This window comes from Cygnus olor, chromosome 1, assembly GCF_009769625.2.
Source record: "Cygnus olor isolate bCygOlo1 chromosome 1, bCygOlo1.pri.v2, whole genome shotgun sequence".
NCBI lineage: Eukaryota > Metazoa > Chordata > Aves > Anseriformes > Anatidae > Cygnus > Cygnus olor.
The window spans coordinates 153395740-153413394 of NC_049169.1; the positions used below are offsets into that span (position 1 = coordinate 153395740).

Sequence of the window (17655 nt, forward strand, 5' to 3'; positions counted from 1 at the left end):
ATGATTCAGAAGGTTATTATAGAGTTTTGCATGCTGCTCAGGAAGGATACTCCCTACTTTCCCATCTCCCAAATATTTCTCTTGTTGCTCTGCATCTCCTTTAGGTCTTCTTCCTCCCTCACCCCTATCAAGCACGATGTGGGTCTTACATCCACTATTTTCCTCAGTCCATCCTCCATTTTTATCCTTTCTTTATTTTCATTTTCTCTCCACTGTGCCCTTTCTTACATGTCTTCTGGAGATCTCTGCTCTGGGTTCTTCCTTCCCATGGTATTGCTAACTAGTTGCTCTCTTTTTCTTTTCCCTTTCTTGCTTGCCATTCTTGTTTTCAAGGCCATTCTTTTTATTGCTGCTTGTTGTCACAGTAGTCCTTAAGACTGCCATCTACCTCCATGTCCTCAGTGTGTAGAAGCTACAGGAAAGGTCTTCCTCAAACACTTGTTCGTGCAGTGGGAGAAGTCTTAGTCTGGTGTCTGCTGTTGGTTCATGCTTCAGACTCCTCTTCCATGCAGCTTCTGGTGGATAGCCACAACTTTCCCAAACTGCTCCAGAATTTCATTGCAGGGTTTCCTTTTTCTTAAGAGCGTGGCAACTGTCTGCTCTCTGGAAGAAGCAGTGTGCTACATTTCAGGGTTCCATTTGTTTAGCGAAGACACAGCTGCACCTTCAGGAATTATTGCCAGGTAAATTAATGAGTTACCACGGAACTCCTTCAAAAAGAACAAAACTAGGTATATAGAGCTTTTTGTCATCATGGTGTCTTCAAAGCTTTTGACATAGAAGACTGTAGATGTAAAAACCCTTTTCAGTTGAACTCTGGTACAACTTAATCAGGAGCTGTGACTGGAGAGGTTTGTTCAACTATTGGGCCCTGCCTCTGGTGCTAGTAGTAATCTGAAGCTTGGTGCACCTAAGCAAAGCTGTTATTTAAAAACAAAACAAAAAAAACCTGGGAATGAATGAAGTCATGCTTGTCAGTTATCTGTTATCTTCAGTGACCAGCTACCACCCTGATGTGGTTCCTTCCTCTGTATCAGAGGATGCTTGCTCTGAACTGTATGCTGTGACCCATTCTGCGTTCCTTTTTGAGGCAGACCTGAAAGTATTCTTTGTTGTGATGTTCCTAACTATTTTCTACCTTGATCATCTTGTCGTCATGCTGTGATTTCCCAGTTTAGACTAAGTGGGGAAAAAAGGCATTTGTGTCTTCCCTTTACCTGTGCTTTGTATACAAGATCTCTTCCTTGAGCATCCTGGATGCAATGAAGAGAGAACACAAGCAGCAGCCAAAGAAGAGTGCGGAAGGCTTGTTCCTGCTTCCATTGTATGCCAGTTGTCATACAGGTGGTGCCCTCATGATTTCCTGTTGTCCCAGCCATGTGCTTTAAAACCTCCAGATCTGTGTTGTTTTCAGAAGGGTGCCCTAACATCTTTCCTATAAGCCATCACTAAACGTGGAACCAGAACGATGACTATTTCCTGTTTTCCCTTGCAAGATTCAGATTCCTCTTAAGTAAGAGCTTTTCCTCAATGCTGATGGCACCTCCTGAGCTGTAGTTGCTGACAGCTGTTGAAAGTCTACTTCAGAAAGTCCTGAAAGGCCACTTTAATGCTTGAGAAGATGTCTCTTCTCACTGGACACCTCTGAAGTACTTCACTGCTACTTTGCTCCCTCTGGAATGTCTTGTGTTAATACCGAACTCCAAAAGGTGTCCTGATACGTTAATTCTGCTTTCTGCTGATTAATGGGGATCGTGCTTATTCCATGTAACCAAACCCTTTGCTATACTTGACCAGGGCCAAAAGTGTGTGCATGCACAAATTACATCCCAGAAAATGGCGCAAAGTTTCCATGTGTTGACGCTTTCTTCATTACTGGCATGCACATCCGTGCATGCTCATGTGTATTTTTTTTTTTTTGCAGACCAGCTACAGCATTTTCAGGGATCTCTTAAACCAATTGAATAATTTCTGGAGAAATAGTTCCACTGTTCTTCAGTTCTGTATAAACAACTCTGATGCCCTTTGGTCCAAAGCACTTACATGCAGTCAGCCTCCTTCTGGAGTATTTTTTCACCATTTTTTTCCCCTCTAAGGAATAACGTTGATTTAAGAGGATGATGCAAAGCACCTCTTGACAACTGTTGTAGTGATAAAAGTGGAGAGACACTTGTAAATGCAGACATCCAACCTGCTGGGGAAAGCCCACTCCCTGAAAGACAACCATGCCTTCTTTCACCCTTAATGCTAGTAAAATGACACCTTCTTCTAAGGAAGCCCAGACCCTGATAAGATTTTTGAAAGCTCTTTAGGGAGTTCCAAGAAATTATTTTACCATTTGTACTCTGCACCTTATACCAGCTCCTACATAAGCTGAGCACTGAGACCTTCCCTCTCAGACCCCCAGTTCCTGTCTGATTGAGGGATCTTTTGTTTCAGGGAGAAGATGAGAGCACTCAGGATTTTCTGTTATACATGTTGACAGTGAAAACGTTTTCTAACAGTGCTCACACAAATGTGCTCTCGGTGTCTAATTATAACCTGTAGGTATATAAGATGTATACAAAAGTGCATACATTTGTATACAAAAGTAAGATGTATACAAAAGATGCAACACATCTTGAAACCAAGCAGCTCCAGCCAAACAGTGCGTGTTTTGTTGGATGGTGTCATGAATTTTGAGTGAAAAGGATATATGAATGATTGAAATCTTGCGACGATGAATGACAACCAAATAACTACTGCATAGATTAACTTCAGGAAGAAAAAGGTCTTCAGGATGTGAGGGTGTATAATGAAAGTCAAATCTCGACACTGTGAACACTAGCAGTCACTTTCTAGCAAGATTTTGCATTACATTGTTTATGGAAATATTATGAATATATTATTAATGTATCACTTCCTTTTTTTCTTTCAGTTGAAAGAGAAAAGTGAAGTGTGTGGTGGTAACACAGATTCCATAGAAGAACTGAGAAAGGCGATTTATTTAGCTGAAGAGGCTTCTCCAGGCATTGCAGATAACATGGTGTCACACCTTGTGCAGAGGCTTCAGAGGTAATGAAATAATTCACTAAGGATTACAGAAAATGGCAGATCTTATTCTACAAGCATGTGACTAGTGCTAAATGGAAAGAGTGGATTTCCTTTTTTAACAAAGGAAAGTACACTTTTGTGCTTACAGTTGTGTTTTTGACGTACAAAGGAAACAAACAAAAAACAACCCAAACAACCCAACCATCTTTTGGTGATGGTTGACTTTTGTTCTTGCAATTGCAGCTGAAAATGATCGTGTGGAGTCAGGCTTTCACTGGGCACTTCGATTGTGGATGCCAGAGATGATCTTACCTGTATTTGTCATGACAGCAACAGTTATTATTTTTGTCTTAGGAGATACCTGCTATGCTTTTTTTTTTTCCTTTTGTCATGGCTCTGCATCTTTGGACTTTTGCTGTTTTTCTCAGCCGTAATACCTTATTGCAACATTCAAAGCAGACGTTCCCTTTTCTTTGAAGGAGTGAAAGAAACATTCATAAGGAGTGTCTGTTGATGGGTCATGCACGGGTGAAGTTTTTCTTACTCTAGGGATGGTATTAAGCTAGTACATCAACATGCTTGCACTCCTTCTATAAAGAAATGAATGGAAGGATCCACCTTAAAAATGAATTTGAACTGTTCCACAGCCTGACAGGTATTTTTGGAGCTAGTCAGCTTCTGAAAAGACAGTTTCTTCTTATTTGAAAGCTACAAAACATATGTGCTGTTGCATCATTTAATCATTTATTGTATCCACTTGCAATGGGCAATATCCTCTCTCCATTTGATAGTAAATTATTGAAAAATGACTCTTCAACAACGTGTTTCTATTGATATACTCATTCCTCCTATGATTGGTTAGACCTGTACTTCCCAAGTTTGGCTAAATGGGTTTGTTGGGACCCTCAGAAGACCTGCCCAATGAATTGAGTGAGTCCATTTACCTTCCCCATTCAGTTCTGATCTTTGATATTCCATAAAGTTGAATGGAAGTTTAATATGATTAAGATGCTTGTTTTTCTTTAGATGGTTTAAGATGCTGGTTAGACTAAGAAATACAAACTTTCTGCCCCAATAATATTTTGGAATGATTAGGAATGAGTAGGAAAGCTGGAATCACTAAATTTTGCCCATAGCCTACAGAATTTTTACATCGTATACTTCTTGATAACACACTTGAACACAGGTTGTTTTTGCTGTTTCCTTAAAGTGTGACAGTACTGGTGGATGTCGTTTTGGAAGGAAAAAGGCTGGAACTTCAACAGCATGTAACAGGATAATAACTTTTAGTTGCTGCTACTTGTTACATAATGCTGTTCTGAAAGTCACGACAATAATGATTTCTTTTCCTCTTCAGATACTCACTAGCTGGAGGAAGTACTTCAGCCTACTGAAGTACTCTTTCTGACTTTTCTAAGACAACGGAGATCCAATGGTGTCTGCAGTGAAGAAGCGCATCCTGAAGTCGTTCTCCCCTCAGTCACCAGAATGTCCTTTGGTGGAAGGATGTTCCTAAACGTGCAAGAGTGAAAATGAAGTCTCTCAGATGGAGGCAGTCTTTTTCAGCTCCTTAAAGCTATAGTTTTTTTAATGACAATGCACATATTCCAGGGAGGTGTCTTTTTGTAAAATTTGCAATGTATATTTAGGTTTGTGATAGAGAAATTGAAGATATTGAGAAACCTCAGGTATCTTGCTTTAAGAATTCCACTGGGAGATGGAGTATGTTTGTTGGAATTGTGTACAGATATGTATATAATGTCTTTTTTTTAAATGAGAGCCTTTCAACGTGCATAAGGAATCACTGTGTACAAAATGGTAAAGTGCTTCTGTAGATACTGTTAGTGGGGTAAATATTTGACAGGCCATAACTGAGTATTGCCTTGCCTTTATTACATGTAAATCTTGAATTACGTGATAAGTGAATCTTGGATTGATTTTTTTTTTGTATGTGAAGGATTTGCCATTGAAAGATAGTTAATCCTGTACAATGGAACCTTCTATTCGTACCTCAGCAAAGACACAATTTTATTCTGTTTCTCCAGTACTTCTTCCTTTTTATCTATATTCAGAGTGTGACTTTCTGATTATGGTACTACTTCTGGTTGTTTTAAATTGAACACACCTTGTCTCTCAAAGCTTTAAATTTAAATTATTGTTTTTTCCTATAGAATGAGCTCTTTCATGTCTTCAGTTTTAAATTGTGCCAATGAAAATTCTGAACCATATGTATTGTTCAATTTTAGTAATAGATACTTGTGAAGCTTGTAGTGAAATTCAGATACAATCTCTTTTCCACCTAAACACATTCGAATGCTCACGCAATTTTTTTTTGCATTTATTCTGAAATAACTCATTAAGATGTTGGCTCTAAGACAGTGGCAAATGTCTCTTCATTATGCCTATTTTTGTCATTAAAATTAATGTCTTGCAGCGTAAAAGAAAAATTATCCATGTATTCAGTGTTTCATCTTGCTGCCTAAATCTGTGCATCCTTTTACTGAAAGTGATAGAAATTAGACAGAAGGACTGCAAAACTGAGCCAAGGGTGTTGTATGCTATGTCCTATTACTAACCCTAGGGGAAAAAAAAGAAATTTTTTGAATTCTAAAATTCCAAGTATTCCTGTGACAGCTCCTGGATAGCTGACTTAAGCTTTAAAATTTCCTTGGAAATAGTAACATTATTCACACAATTGATTAGGTGTCGTCTTTTTTTTTTTAACCCTCCCCGATAATACTACTTCAAGGTTTACCTTGGCTTGTTTTACGTTTCACCAAGGCTGTGTGCAGGCGCTTATTCTTCTGGTACCTAAGAGACCATTTTTTCATTTAATGGAAAAAAAATGATGATTTTAGGTTTTAGACAGTGAGGTACCTTATCTGTTTAAGTGTGTTTTTAAAAATAAAGATATGAGATTTTGAACAAAAGATTAAAATAAGCATAGGCATGTCTACCTACCTGGCTTTGTACAAGGAGACTCCATCTCTCTAATCGTTCTGGAAGCTGGTGAGGTTGTCGTGCAGGACTTCGCAGCACCATGCTAGCCATTATTATATGCATATTTGTAGCCTTAATTATTAAATAATTTTAACAGTGATAAAGACGCTGTTATGCTAACAGAGCTGTGAAACTCTGAGCAGGCTAAAAAAGTAGTTCAAAGAAATGGGTATTTAATTCTTGTAGCCATATTCTTAGACACAACGCATTTGCCAGTGTGGTTTTTTGTTACGGTTAAGTGAATTTCAGATAAATTGAACAATGCATACATTCGAGCAATGTTCTGTAACTCCTCTTTGATCGGTATCGTTAAACATGTTGTTTTCTGTGCTCTTAAACTTGAAGGCTAGGCTTACCCTCGAGGAAACGAAGTCAGCTCTGCTGCTGTGAGACGTGCAGCTGAATACCGTGCAGTGGGAAATTCACCTTTTGACATCTCTATGTCAGAACAGTCAGACATTCGATAAATACGTGCTGTTATAGCATACGGAAAGAAATAGATGCGTTTGCATTCAATATAAATAGAAAAATGGAAGATGTCAACGTAAGCACTTGAAATTAAAGTTAGCTTACTTGGAGTTGCATAGACCTCAGAGATTCAGCAGAGATGTTAAATTTATGGTAGTAGCTGGAATCTCAAGAATTTCTCAATCAGGAAATTGTATGAAGTCCTAAGGTACGTTATTTTTGAGCAATCATTTAAAAAGTAATAAATACCTATATTTTTCAGTTACATTTTTTGTTGCATTCCAGGATTGTGTGTTGAGGAAATACTTCTCAATTTGAGTAGATTGTGACAGAATTTGCTTGGTGGTTGTATCCTTTGGTTTGGGAGCTTAAAATAAGTAAGACACACAGCAAGGCTGATTAGCCAAAAGGCTAGGACATCATTGACAAAAAGACAAGACCTTGTTTATGGTAGAGATGTGTATTTTTATATGTAATATATAGATTATTTAATTACAGACTATCTTAAAGTGAGATTCACTGACAAAAAGTTTGCTGTATCTTGAATGTAAAATTACAATCATTTGGTATTGGAAAGTATTGATGCTTTAAACATAAGATCTGTATCAGTAACAGAAGAAGAGCTTCATTTGAAAGAAGCATGGCCTCAGTTTCTGAAAGAAAAATAAGGGTATTGATATTTTTGAGAGGTTGTCTCACGCTGAAAACATTTGTTATAAAGTTGCGCCAACTTTTTATTTTTTGCAGGTAATGCATCTTCACTCAGTCTTGAATATTCTAAGCAACAGGTTATCCCTATTTATGCAAACAGTTAAATCAGTAGAACTGCTTACTTGTCAGGGATTTCAAGATTAAGCATTAAATAAACTCACTTTCTGTTTAAAGAGAAAATAAAACCAGTCGTTTGCACTGAAGGCTTGCTTTTTGTAACTATCAGATGTGTAATCTATTTTTTTAACTTAATTTTCCTTGCAGTTGCACTTTGTAGTTGATCACCGGTTTACTAAAGCACGAAGACGTGATCAGTATAGTAGAGGATGCTTTCGGTAAAATGACAAAGCACTGCTTTCCTGAAGTGCCATGGTTTCCTTGCCACTCCAAACGTTTTGCGTATGTCCGTATGGGTAAGGCCGGCTGACCCAATGGCTCTGGGGTGGTTTAACTGGGGCGTTTGCTTTCTCTGTAGGCGAGGGGTAAGGTAAGAGTATGCACTTGGCTGCAAAGAAGCTGGCGTGTTCTGAGTTCACCTCCTAGCCTAGCCACCCTAACTCCTTCATCTGCCTGTGCTTTTAATGTACGTGTGAAACGTCTGGCTTAGCTCTTACTCCTTAACGTGGCGTTACGTATTTTTTTTAAAGATAATGATACCAATTTGTAAAGGTTTCACGTTTTCCTTACTTTTAAGGAAACATTTTTGCCTTCAAAACTATCACCACTGGAAGATCATCAGAAGTGTTAATAAGCACAGGTATAATGCAAGGATCAGTACAATCACAATTATTTTTGTAAGTTGCTGGGGAGGAGCTTAAAGTATAGCACAAATCTGCAAGCTTGCTCTTTTTAACTGTTTTGCAGATGTGCTAGTAATTGCACTGAGCATATGCAGTAGACAACTTGTATGTAATGGTTTTCTGCCTTCTTTCTAAGCATGATTACAGAGGACAATTAAAGTGTATATCTTGTTTTCTGTAACGTTGCTGCCTGTTTATAACCATGTACTTAAATTTTACTTTTGTCACTTGACACCAACGTAATAAAGCTCCTTGTAAACTACATGACCTAGAAATAAAGAAGGAAACGTTTAATGAAATCTTGCCATCTGAGTGGTCAGTTAAGATGAGATTCCGGGGTCCCTTCCCCGAAGGGGATGCTCTTGTGGGTTTCTAGGTCAGTTATTGTCCGCATGTCAGTACCAGTAAGCTGGAAGTTTAGAAATCGGTGTTCAGTTTTCAGTTGTAATGATCTCAGAATTTGTACAAGAGAACTCTTGTTTCAGCTGGAACAACAATTTCTGAGCAAGACTTGAGAATATTTGGGGGAATTCAGTAAGTTTAACTCTCACAGCTGGCCTACCCATGTGGGAAGTTTAGTTCTCTTCTTGATAAAGTTGTTGGTTTTTTTTTTAATACACACATAGAAGTGATTGACAGTGTAATGTTTTGGTTTACTGTATGCAGTTTTCTATGACAATTTGTCCTAGAGTGAGGCAACATGCCAATTTACAAATGGCAATGATTTAAAACCTGCTTTTTATGTTTCATCCTAACAGCCCAGTGAAACTGGTGAAGTTCTCACATCAAGTTGCATTACCTTAACCCCAAATAGTGCATCCTTAATTACCCATATCATTGAATAACAATCTTTCTAACATTTGCACTCCTATAATGCTATTCCATGACTATTTTCTGCTATTAAAAATATGTGCGAGGGCCACATTGCCCTTTTTTCCCCTCCCCCTCTATCAATTCTTTCTTGCCTCCCCTAGGGGTGGTGAAGCTCTAGCAACTGGAGTAGTAGTGTATCTGCACATACATAATTATGCTGGCTGTTCTCTTTTGATGGGGAAGACCACATAATTAGTCTTGAATGAAAAGGAAAAATGGTCAAAACTGGGCTTTTCGAGTTCTGTTTGTTTCTCTGTTTTAGGTATAATTGTGGTATGTTGCCCCTGGTTGTTTCTAAAATGAGTGTTTCCTTGTGAGAGCTTCCTCCACTCAGAGACCTTTACCATGATGTCTGCAGCCCCAGTGCATGTTTCTGCCTGCTAGCTTGTCTTTCAGTCTCTTTATTATATTTTGACTGATTTTAGCTCAATTATTTGAGAACATGGATTGCGGTCTTAACAGTAATTAAGTAATTAATTAAAATTTTGTGAAAATAAGTAGTCTGAGTATATCAGTATTACTCGTATCTTAATGAAAGAAACCATGGAGATGCTTAGCCCTGTGGGGAAAAAAATCCACAGGAGTCCAGGCTTTGTTGATCCCACTGAGTGTGACAGTGAAGTTTTTGTTTCATTTTTGTGCATTCATTTTTTGAAGCTAGGAATTGATTATTCAAGGCAAGTAATAACAAGTAACAAGCAGAGTAAGTCTCTTGGAGTGATCAGTTTGAGTTTTTTCCACCGCTGCCCTGAGAGAATGGCGTGGTTGGTTGGCGATGCTGACCTAGCACGCGGCGACGTACGAAGCTGGGAACCCGTCGTGTCTCTGAGCCTCGCTGGGTCAATGGCAGTACTAGGACGTCGGTCAGGGCTAACAGTAAGTGGTCGGCTGTCACAGCTTTCTAGTAAGCCATGGATTTGTTCACACATTGAGATAAGACTGGCCAGACTGTTGCTTTAATTCTCTTACCATTATTTCAGTTTTGGGGTAACCTTAGGAATAAAGAGCTGGAAAAATGCTGACAAATGTACTCCTATTTAAATAACAAAAGTTTGACTGGCTCCATTAAAAAAAAAAAAGGCATCATCATCCCGTTAAAGGAAAAAATCTTTTTGCCTTGGATGTTACAGAAAAAATATTTTCCAGTCGTTCTTTGCATGAAAATGAATCGTAACTAGAAAAGCTGTTAGCTGATTTCCTTCTTTTGAGAGCTCAGCAAAAACTGGCATTGATGATTAGTGTATCCCACAAGCCCCACTGATCTAAAATAAAATTCAATTTTAGCTGAACTAAGGGCATGACCCTCCATATAATTTCAAGTTTTTAAAAAAGGGTGTTATCACTGTTATAGATAACAGTTGTAAAGGACGGATGAAGGGACCCAGCAGTCATTTGTATTTGAAATTCTAGTGGCGTAGACCATAGGCTTTGCAATAGATGAAATATGTTTGTATCCTCTTTTCTGGAATGAACTAGAGGAAAAAATAGAAACTGTCCTATATGTTAAAAAAAAAAAAAAAAAAAAAAAAGTAATGTATATTCAGTAGCCAGCAGTTGTCCTATTTATTTTGCCTCCCCTAAAAAAAAAAACAAAAACCACCAGAGGTGCTTAGCATGGCTTGTTATAAAAGACCTGAGCTAGAGGGAGGAGAGTTTGGCTAGGAATTACATCAATATTTATAGAGGTGCATAATAATCTTACAACTGTAGAGCTGAGGGATTAAAGGTCCTGAATGGTGGCTTGGGTTTCTTTTCCATTCTAATGCTGAAGTAGAGCTGGTGAGGGTTTGCATGTATTATTTTACATCTCAGTAAATTTTTATTCTGGAAGTTGTGCAGTTCCTTACTGCACTTAAGAGGAACATCACACGCCGTTTCTTCATCAGCTTCATCTTCCCAAGCCTGTGGCTGTTAATCTCTGCTGAGTTATTTCCTCTTTTCGTCACTGTAAAGCTCAGTGCTCCCAGTCCTGGTCAGGCTTGAAGCATTACAGTTCATGTACGTCATCGGGCCACTTGCATTGGCCCTATGAAGAAGGGTGACCACAAGCTCGGCGTGGATAAGCTAGTGAGACCTGCTGCTGGGAGAAAGTTCTTCCGATTCTTTCTACCTACTTTCGGGGTTTGTCTTTCATCGTGTCAAATGGAAAGAGGAGGTGCTATAGAGGAATGTGCTTATTTTAGCCATATTGACATTAAAACGAAACACTATAGACTAGACTAGTTCAGTTGGAAGGGACCTTCACAGATCATCTGGTCCAACTGCCTGACCAAAAGGTAAAGCTTTCTCTCTAAGGGGAAATACCTAAGGAAAAGAGCAACTGCAACCAGTTACCTGCCCAAGGGTTTGTAGATTTATACACAGCTGAAGCAAATACGCTGAAATGTTTATTTTCCTTTGTCAGGGTGGCTCAGGTTTGGCCAGGGGGACTTCTACTTGTCATAAGTAATTAGGAATCCAGCCTATTCCTTAAGATTTTACGCATGCACATTAAAATACATGCATAGATGTACGGGTGCATGTGTGTGTACTGTATAAAACACAGTCCTAAGTAACTTTTTGTGACTAGCAATATCCTGCTACTCACCAGGAGCTCTAATTTCACTGAGGTTTTCTTTGGGGTGGGGTGGGGGAATAGAAAGAAGGCTTTATTTACTGTCTTCAAACAGCAGTATTTTGTTCCCTTTTGTTGTGAGCAAAGCTGTAAGCCACTTTATACATCGCAGATAGGTAAGCATTTAACAGAGTGAATAGTGAGAAGAAGACAAGTTGGGGGCAGAATTGTCCCAGCTTCATTTCTCATAGTTATATATAAAAAATTCAGCTATATTCTGGCCCCTCTGCGTAGCACTGCTTGCTCAAAGGCCCTTAGTGGTGAGAGGTGGTTCCAGCACACTGAACGTCTGTGAATCCAAGTTTATACCAGCCTCATGATGAAGTGTTTCTTAAAGCATAAGGAAAAGCATCTACTCACAGCAGACTTTGTGATGATGCCCTTCTGAGTGGGCTGAGGGCTATCAAAAAATGGTGTTGGAAGCCGTTACAGCCAGGTGCACAAAATGGGCATTTCTGCTGCGGATTGGGCCCGTCCCTCTGTATACCGAGCACCAGGAGGGACAGAGCAGGTGGCAATCCAACAGCAAAACCAAGCATCACACTAGGATGTGCAGCAGGCATGGCGAGGGCTTGGGGGTTCAGTAGCACGCCCGGCTTACGCTGCTTTAGTCCCTGCTAGTTACCAAAACACTCCACAAATTAGTTACAAATAGCTGTGGTTCTTGTAGCATACAGGTGTTTTTGGTTTTGTTTTTCAAGTCTGTAAAACAAACAGCAGAATGTCACCACAGCCTTTAATTTCTTCTTGTACATACCATTCACAGTACATTAACAGCCCAAATAATATTGCACTGGATTATTTTTAAACTTTTTTTTTTTCCATCTTGCAAGTAGTACTCACTTTTCAAAGCCAACAGATGAACAATTTGGTCAACTTGCACCAAGAAAAATGGTTAGATAGGAATCCTATAGTTTATTTATACCACATGGAGCAGTAACCCCAAAGGGAACTGAGAGTGAGCTGTAAACTGTTTCCTTGTTAAAGATAGAAAATTAGTAATTCCTTGTTGATTAAATGTAGAAAGACTGGAGGAAAAAAAACATGAAATCTGAAAGTTACCTCATTCCTGTTAGACTGCTTACCGCATATATAATTATAGTCTATGCTGTGAAAGTCCACCTACATTTAAAAATTCAGCAGTCTACAGATTAACATGGTAAAAAAAAATAATATATTTTTATGTAAAGAAAAGAAATAGTGTTTGCCTCACAGGAGAAAGTTTTCAGATTGTGAAGTCATTTTTTTTTTAGGTGCAATCTCTGAGGCAATAAAATGTCTTTTGGCATTTGGCACTCTAATAAGGACAATATTTTAATACTGGCACAAGCTAAAAACAGCACAGAATGACAAAATACAAGACATGAAACGAACCGCAGCCACTGGGATGATGGTAAGCTATTTTCAACATACGGAAAACAGTTTTGCTGAGGAACTGTGAGTTTCTGCAAAACCATACTTTTTGTTTTCTTTTAACAAACGTAAGTTTTACTAAACTTGGAGGGAGAAATGTTTCAAACGTCCTCTAGAAAATCAGCAGCTGCTGGACAATCGACACGGTGGTTTGTTTAGCTGTCAGTAGGCATGAGGCTCTTTGTGACTCAGAGCTCGAGTGCGTGAGGCAGAGCTGGTGGCACTTCGGATCACTTCCATCCATCTGTGAGAGGGCACGAGGAGACAAAAGCAAAATAATGGTAAATTCCTAAAGAAAGATTTCTTGAAAGATTTTTCTCTGCGTAGTCATTGCCTGTGCCATTAGTTGTACAAAAACTTTATTTTCAGTGTCTATGGAAACATCGTCATGCTTACTACTTTGCTCCCTACCCAAAGTCAAGAGGCTACAGATCCAGATGACTGCCAAATGCATATCTGAAAGGAGGTTTAGAGAGGATGAATGGGGGAGAGGGGCCCCAAAATACACTAACTTAATAGTTTAACTTGTTCTGCAAGTACCAAATCTCTCTCTCTTCCCCCCCTCCCCCCCGATCATCCAAGTGATGAGCAGTTAAAAACAGCCGCTTGATTCTGTTGCGAAAAAACCGTGATTTAGCTGCAGTTACTGCTTCTTCCAGAACTGAGAAAGGGCTTTTGTGTTTTTCTAATTCTACTAATTTATTTAATTACCTCTTCCCCACAATTTGCCTTATTTAAAGTTTTAGACTGACATGGCTAAAACTTAATTATAGGTTTCTTGACTATGAGAGGACATTAAGATCTTTGTTATGTTAATGCTTCATACAAAAGAACTAAATTAATTCCCAGTGTGAGTAAGCTCAAACCATAATTTAGGAAGAGTAGTGCTTGTTTCCCAGCTCTCCATCTAACTAGAATTCAGTGGAATGTGTAAAAATTATACGCTGAAGTGGCAGAACACAGTAAGAAGAGCAGCTTCTGGGAAAAAGATTTTATTTCAGGTGTGGATTTTACAGCCAGTTGTACTAGAGAAAGTGAAGTCATTCTGCACACTACTAAAAAGGTCCTCTGACCTGTTTACGCGCTTCCTGATGTCTGATACACAGAGAGCTACGTACAGCCAGCCTGATTAATTTTGAATGTGCAATTCCTGCACCTATTTCAAGTTTTGCAGTGATTATTGCTGTAGCTACCATGTGTTATCAAAAACAACTAACTTGGTTCTAGCATTACCAGGTTTAAAATTTCTTTTAAGAATTTGAAGGTTACTGTGCTGAACTACATGCCTGTATTGCTAAATCAATTTAGTAACCTTGGAGCTTAGTAACCTTGTTTGAAAAAACCAACCAAACTGGAATTTTACAAAATTCTGTCTCACAAAAGACTGACTTACCTTTCAAATGTGTATTCACTTTCAGCCCTGAAGTAGTACACATGGGATTTGAAATGCAGCTTGAACACATAATCTTTGTGAATGTTTTCAGATTCGGAAGGAATGGTGAGTGAATATCCCAATAAAGGAAGGCTGGCTAAAGGATGATTGTCCTGAAAATAAATGATGAAAAATGCAGTGAGATCAAATGTTAACAGGCAGGGAGAGCACATAAGTGAAATGGAAAATAAATATAAAATCATTTCAAGGCAGTTGTGTTTCTGAATTCACATGGAAGAAGTACCAGAGTTATACAATGGCAACAATCTGAATTGTTTGGTAATTTCAGTTCGCCCATCTTTAGGGTTCCTTATCATACAAAACTTCTGCAAGCTAATCCTACCAGTATTTCCTGGTAAGAAAGTTGTCTCAAGTCTTAGGCTTTCACTGCTTTCAAGATGACAAGCTTAAAGCACCATCATTTGGCACCTGCAGAGCACCACACGTGTTCATCCCAGGCTTGCAAACACCCACTCCTTTAGAAATGTACTCGCCAACCTGCAGCATTCTCTGTTTAAGTGCTTTTGCTGAGTATGGCATGTGTATGAACACATCATTTCTCTATCCTGCTTATGTGTAAAATATCCTACTCTTTTTTTTTTTTTTATAGTGCATAAAACCTAGCATTGAGGATTTCTATAATAACAAAAGTGTAAGCTAGCTGTTGGAAGTGTCAGGAAACAACTGCTCACGCACAAGCTCGTGCAGTACGTTACCTGGTGCGATTTATAGAAGAACATACAGAAGTTGGTGAATACCACCCAGAGCTTCTGCCACCCGTTGCTGTTTTTGAATTTTCTTAGGAGATTTCCGGACAGCTGATTCTGAAACAGATCAAAAGTAGGCAAATAAAACAGTGAAGTGCACATTGCAGAGGTGTACAAGCAGGTGGAAAGTAGCCAAGCCCACATAAAGGATGTTTGCATTTCTGCTTAGCTTATTTAATTCCCTCAGTTTGGCTGTAAGCTCAGAACTAGAAATACCTGTCGTTCTTTAAGTGAGGTTTGTCTGCAGTTTAATTACCGTAAGGAAAATCAGCTGCTTTTACCTCATCCTATGTGACCTTGTTGTATTTGAAAGTGGTTTGGTCAAATGGATGTATTTTTCTTCCACATTTTTCTACTATTAAACAGCAGTTAACTTAGTAATATGTTTTTGTTTGTAGCTGGGTACTTCCAAAAACTTCAAACTACTACACTTATACCTTTTTTTTTTTAATTAAGGTGGCTTTCAGTAAAATATTACCAAACATCAGTCAGTCTTGTTATCCTAGTCTTTGTTTTTTTTTTTTCAAATGATACTTAAATAGAGCAATGAAAACAGAAAGTCTGACATGAATTTGTGATGTAAAGGAAAATTATGACATACTTTGGAATTGCAGATAGAGATTGAGCTCTCAGTACCCAGTGAGTTAACGCGGTAACTTTCCAAAGATTTCAAAAGCAAGGACAATCAGCCTTGTTCTTAGCTGGATTTTGAATATTTTACAACAAGGAGAAGGAATACAAAACACAAGTATTTAGCGGCTGGCTGATGAAACTACTCTTTGCACCCATCTACTGTAAATTCCAGCATCATTGTACCTTGCAAATGATGCGGAGCTCTCAGTGAATTATTACTTCTCCTTCCTTGTTGAATATTAGGGCTAGCACATCATTCTCATTATGTAATGCAGAAGCTAATAATTTAGTTTGTAATCCTTAATATTCAAAGCCTGGTGGTCTTGATTTATCTACTACAAACTAAATATTCTTGCAAATACTCTCTTTTCACCAGTCTTGGCTGTGCATTAAAGCCTTTGCTTTAGATAATCCCGTGCTCTGCTATGAGGGCTGCTGACGCCGTGACCTAAGTTACAGGCATACTCCTTAATTTTCTGTTACCTCATTACTCTGGAGGATATCATAAAAGGACAGGCTTTGCATTCGGTACCAGCAGACATATGAAATGGAAACACGCCGCTGATCACTGATCAGTCCAGCAGGTAGGGAAGTACAGTCACTGACAGAGAGAGGATCTTCTACCACAAGAAAGACAGAGAGGAGGGAGAGACACAAAGAAAATAAACGATAATGCTGAAGTGAAAGGCACCAACAGAATGACGTGAGCATGAGTGTGACCTGCCACACATGAAGCAGCAGCGGAGCTGAAGATGTCACAGAATAACTCATGTCTCCAGGGTGTGTGTTTGGGCTTCACCACCATGTTTGCATACATTTGAGTCACGGGGAGGAACAAAAGTAAAGAACAATGAACCCTGATCTCAGGTAAAAAAGATTTTCCTAACTAAACGTTTTACTCACTAGAATAAATCACCAGTTTAAATTTACTTTATATCAATTTATAATAAGCCCTATGCGTTAGGGGAAAATATGAGAGCTGGTTCCACGCTGAGCTATTCCTCCTTTGCACGATATAAAGGCATAGAGAGCAGAAAAATGCACCTGCATGGGAGCAAAATGAGGCTCTGTACTTAGCATTTTCTAATAGTTTTCTAAATTTTGACAATTTCCTTTGTCAAATTCCAATTTCTTCTGCTTAAAAACAGAGGCAAACTCTGAACGCCATCTGTCCTGGCGTATCCCTAAGTTCTGAGTCAGGGCATCTTCTCCAGCACAACAGAGAGCTGGTATCTTAGGGCTGCCTCGTGAGTGGAAGTTGATAGAGTTTTGAGATTCCTTTTACCACTTTCACTGAGCCTAAACCTCCATGTGATGAGGACTGTGATAAAGCATTCAGAGCTCCCTGCGGCATCTCTCTGGTGAAGGAGGAACACCGAAGCAGACTTGCCACCTCACTTGGAACAAACACTGAACTAGGAGTCTTTCATTTTAATCTTTGAAAATCCAATGTCTAGCTCTTGTCCGTTAAGCACAGAGTTAAGGAACGCGTTTCAGATTGGCTTAGCTGTGATCAGGGGAAAAAAAGGATTTTTATTTTGAGGTGGAAAATGCAAATAAAGAAAAAGCAGATGGGACTGAGCAATGAGACAAGGTTCCAGAAAAGATGGCTAGGTAAAGAAAGTAAGTTAGTAATACACATAATCAAAACTGTCTGCAGCAGCTAAAGACAATATCCTTTCAGCTCGAGCAATGACTTAATGCCTCTGTCAATGAAAGCATTAAGACAGTTTGACCTGCTTTAAGTTTTCAAGAGCATCAGCACTTTTTGGATGGTTATTTCTGTAAGAATTACTGCTCTAACTGATTTCGAAAAGATGCACTGAGGGATTGAAAAGTGTGTGCCTTGACTGAGGGCTTGTGCCATCGTTTGAGGGTACGGGAGTCAGTTTCACAGGTGGGCCTGGAACA

The 17655-nt window shown here is 38.9% G+C and overlaps 2 protein-coding genes across 8 annotated transcripts in view; one reads left to right on the plus strand and one right to left on the minus strand.

Annotated features, from left to right (window-relative positions):
- Nucleotides 1-6526, plus strand: part of STK24 (serine/threonine kinase 24) — a 53088-nt gene extending 46562 nt beyond the window's left edge. For both annotated transcript variants that reach the window (XM_040538397.1, XM_040538388.1), the window contains exons 10-11: nt 2918-3054; nt 4391-6526. In XM_040538397.1, coding sequence (XP_040394331.1) covers nt 2918-3054; nt 4391-4427 — 174 coding nt within the window. In that variant the 3' untranslated portion in view covers nt 4428-6526. The remainder of the gene's footprint in view (nt 1-2917; nt 3055-4390) is intronic.
- Nucleotides 6527-12218: 5692 nt separating this feature from the next.
- Nucleotides 12219-17655, minus strand: part of FARP1 (FERM, ARH/RhoGEF and pleckstrin domain protein 1) — a 209247-nt gene continuing 203810 nt past the window's right edge. For all 6 annotated transcript variants that reach the window (XM_040538357.1, XM_040538347.1, XM_040538339.1 and 3 more), the window contains 3 exons: nt 15061-15168; nt 14306-14457; nt 12219-13156 (listed from right to left, as the gene is read on the minus strand). In XM_040538357.1, coding sequence (XP_040394291.1) covers nt 13075-13156; nt 14306-14457; nt 15061-15168 — 342 coding nt within the window. In that variant the 3' untranslated portion in view covers nt 12219-13074. The remainder of the gene's footprint in view (nt 13157-14305; nt 14458-15060; nt 15169-17655) is intronic.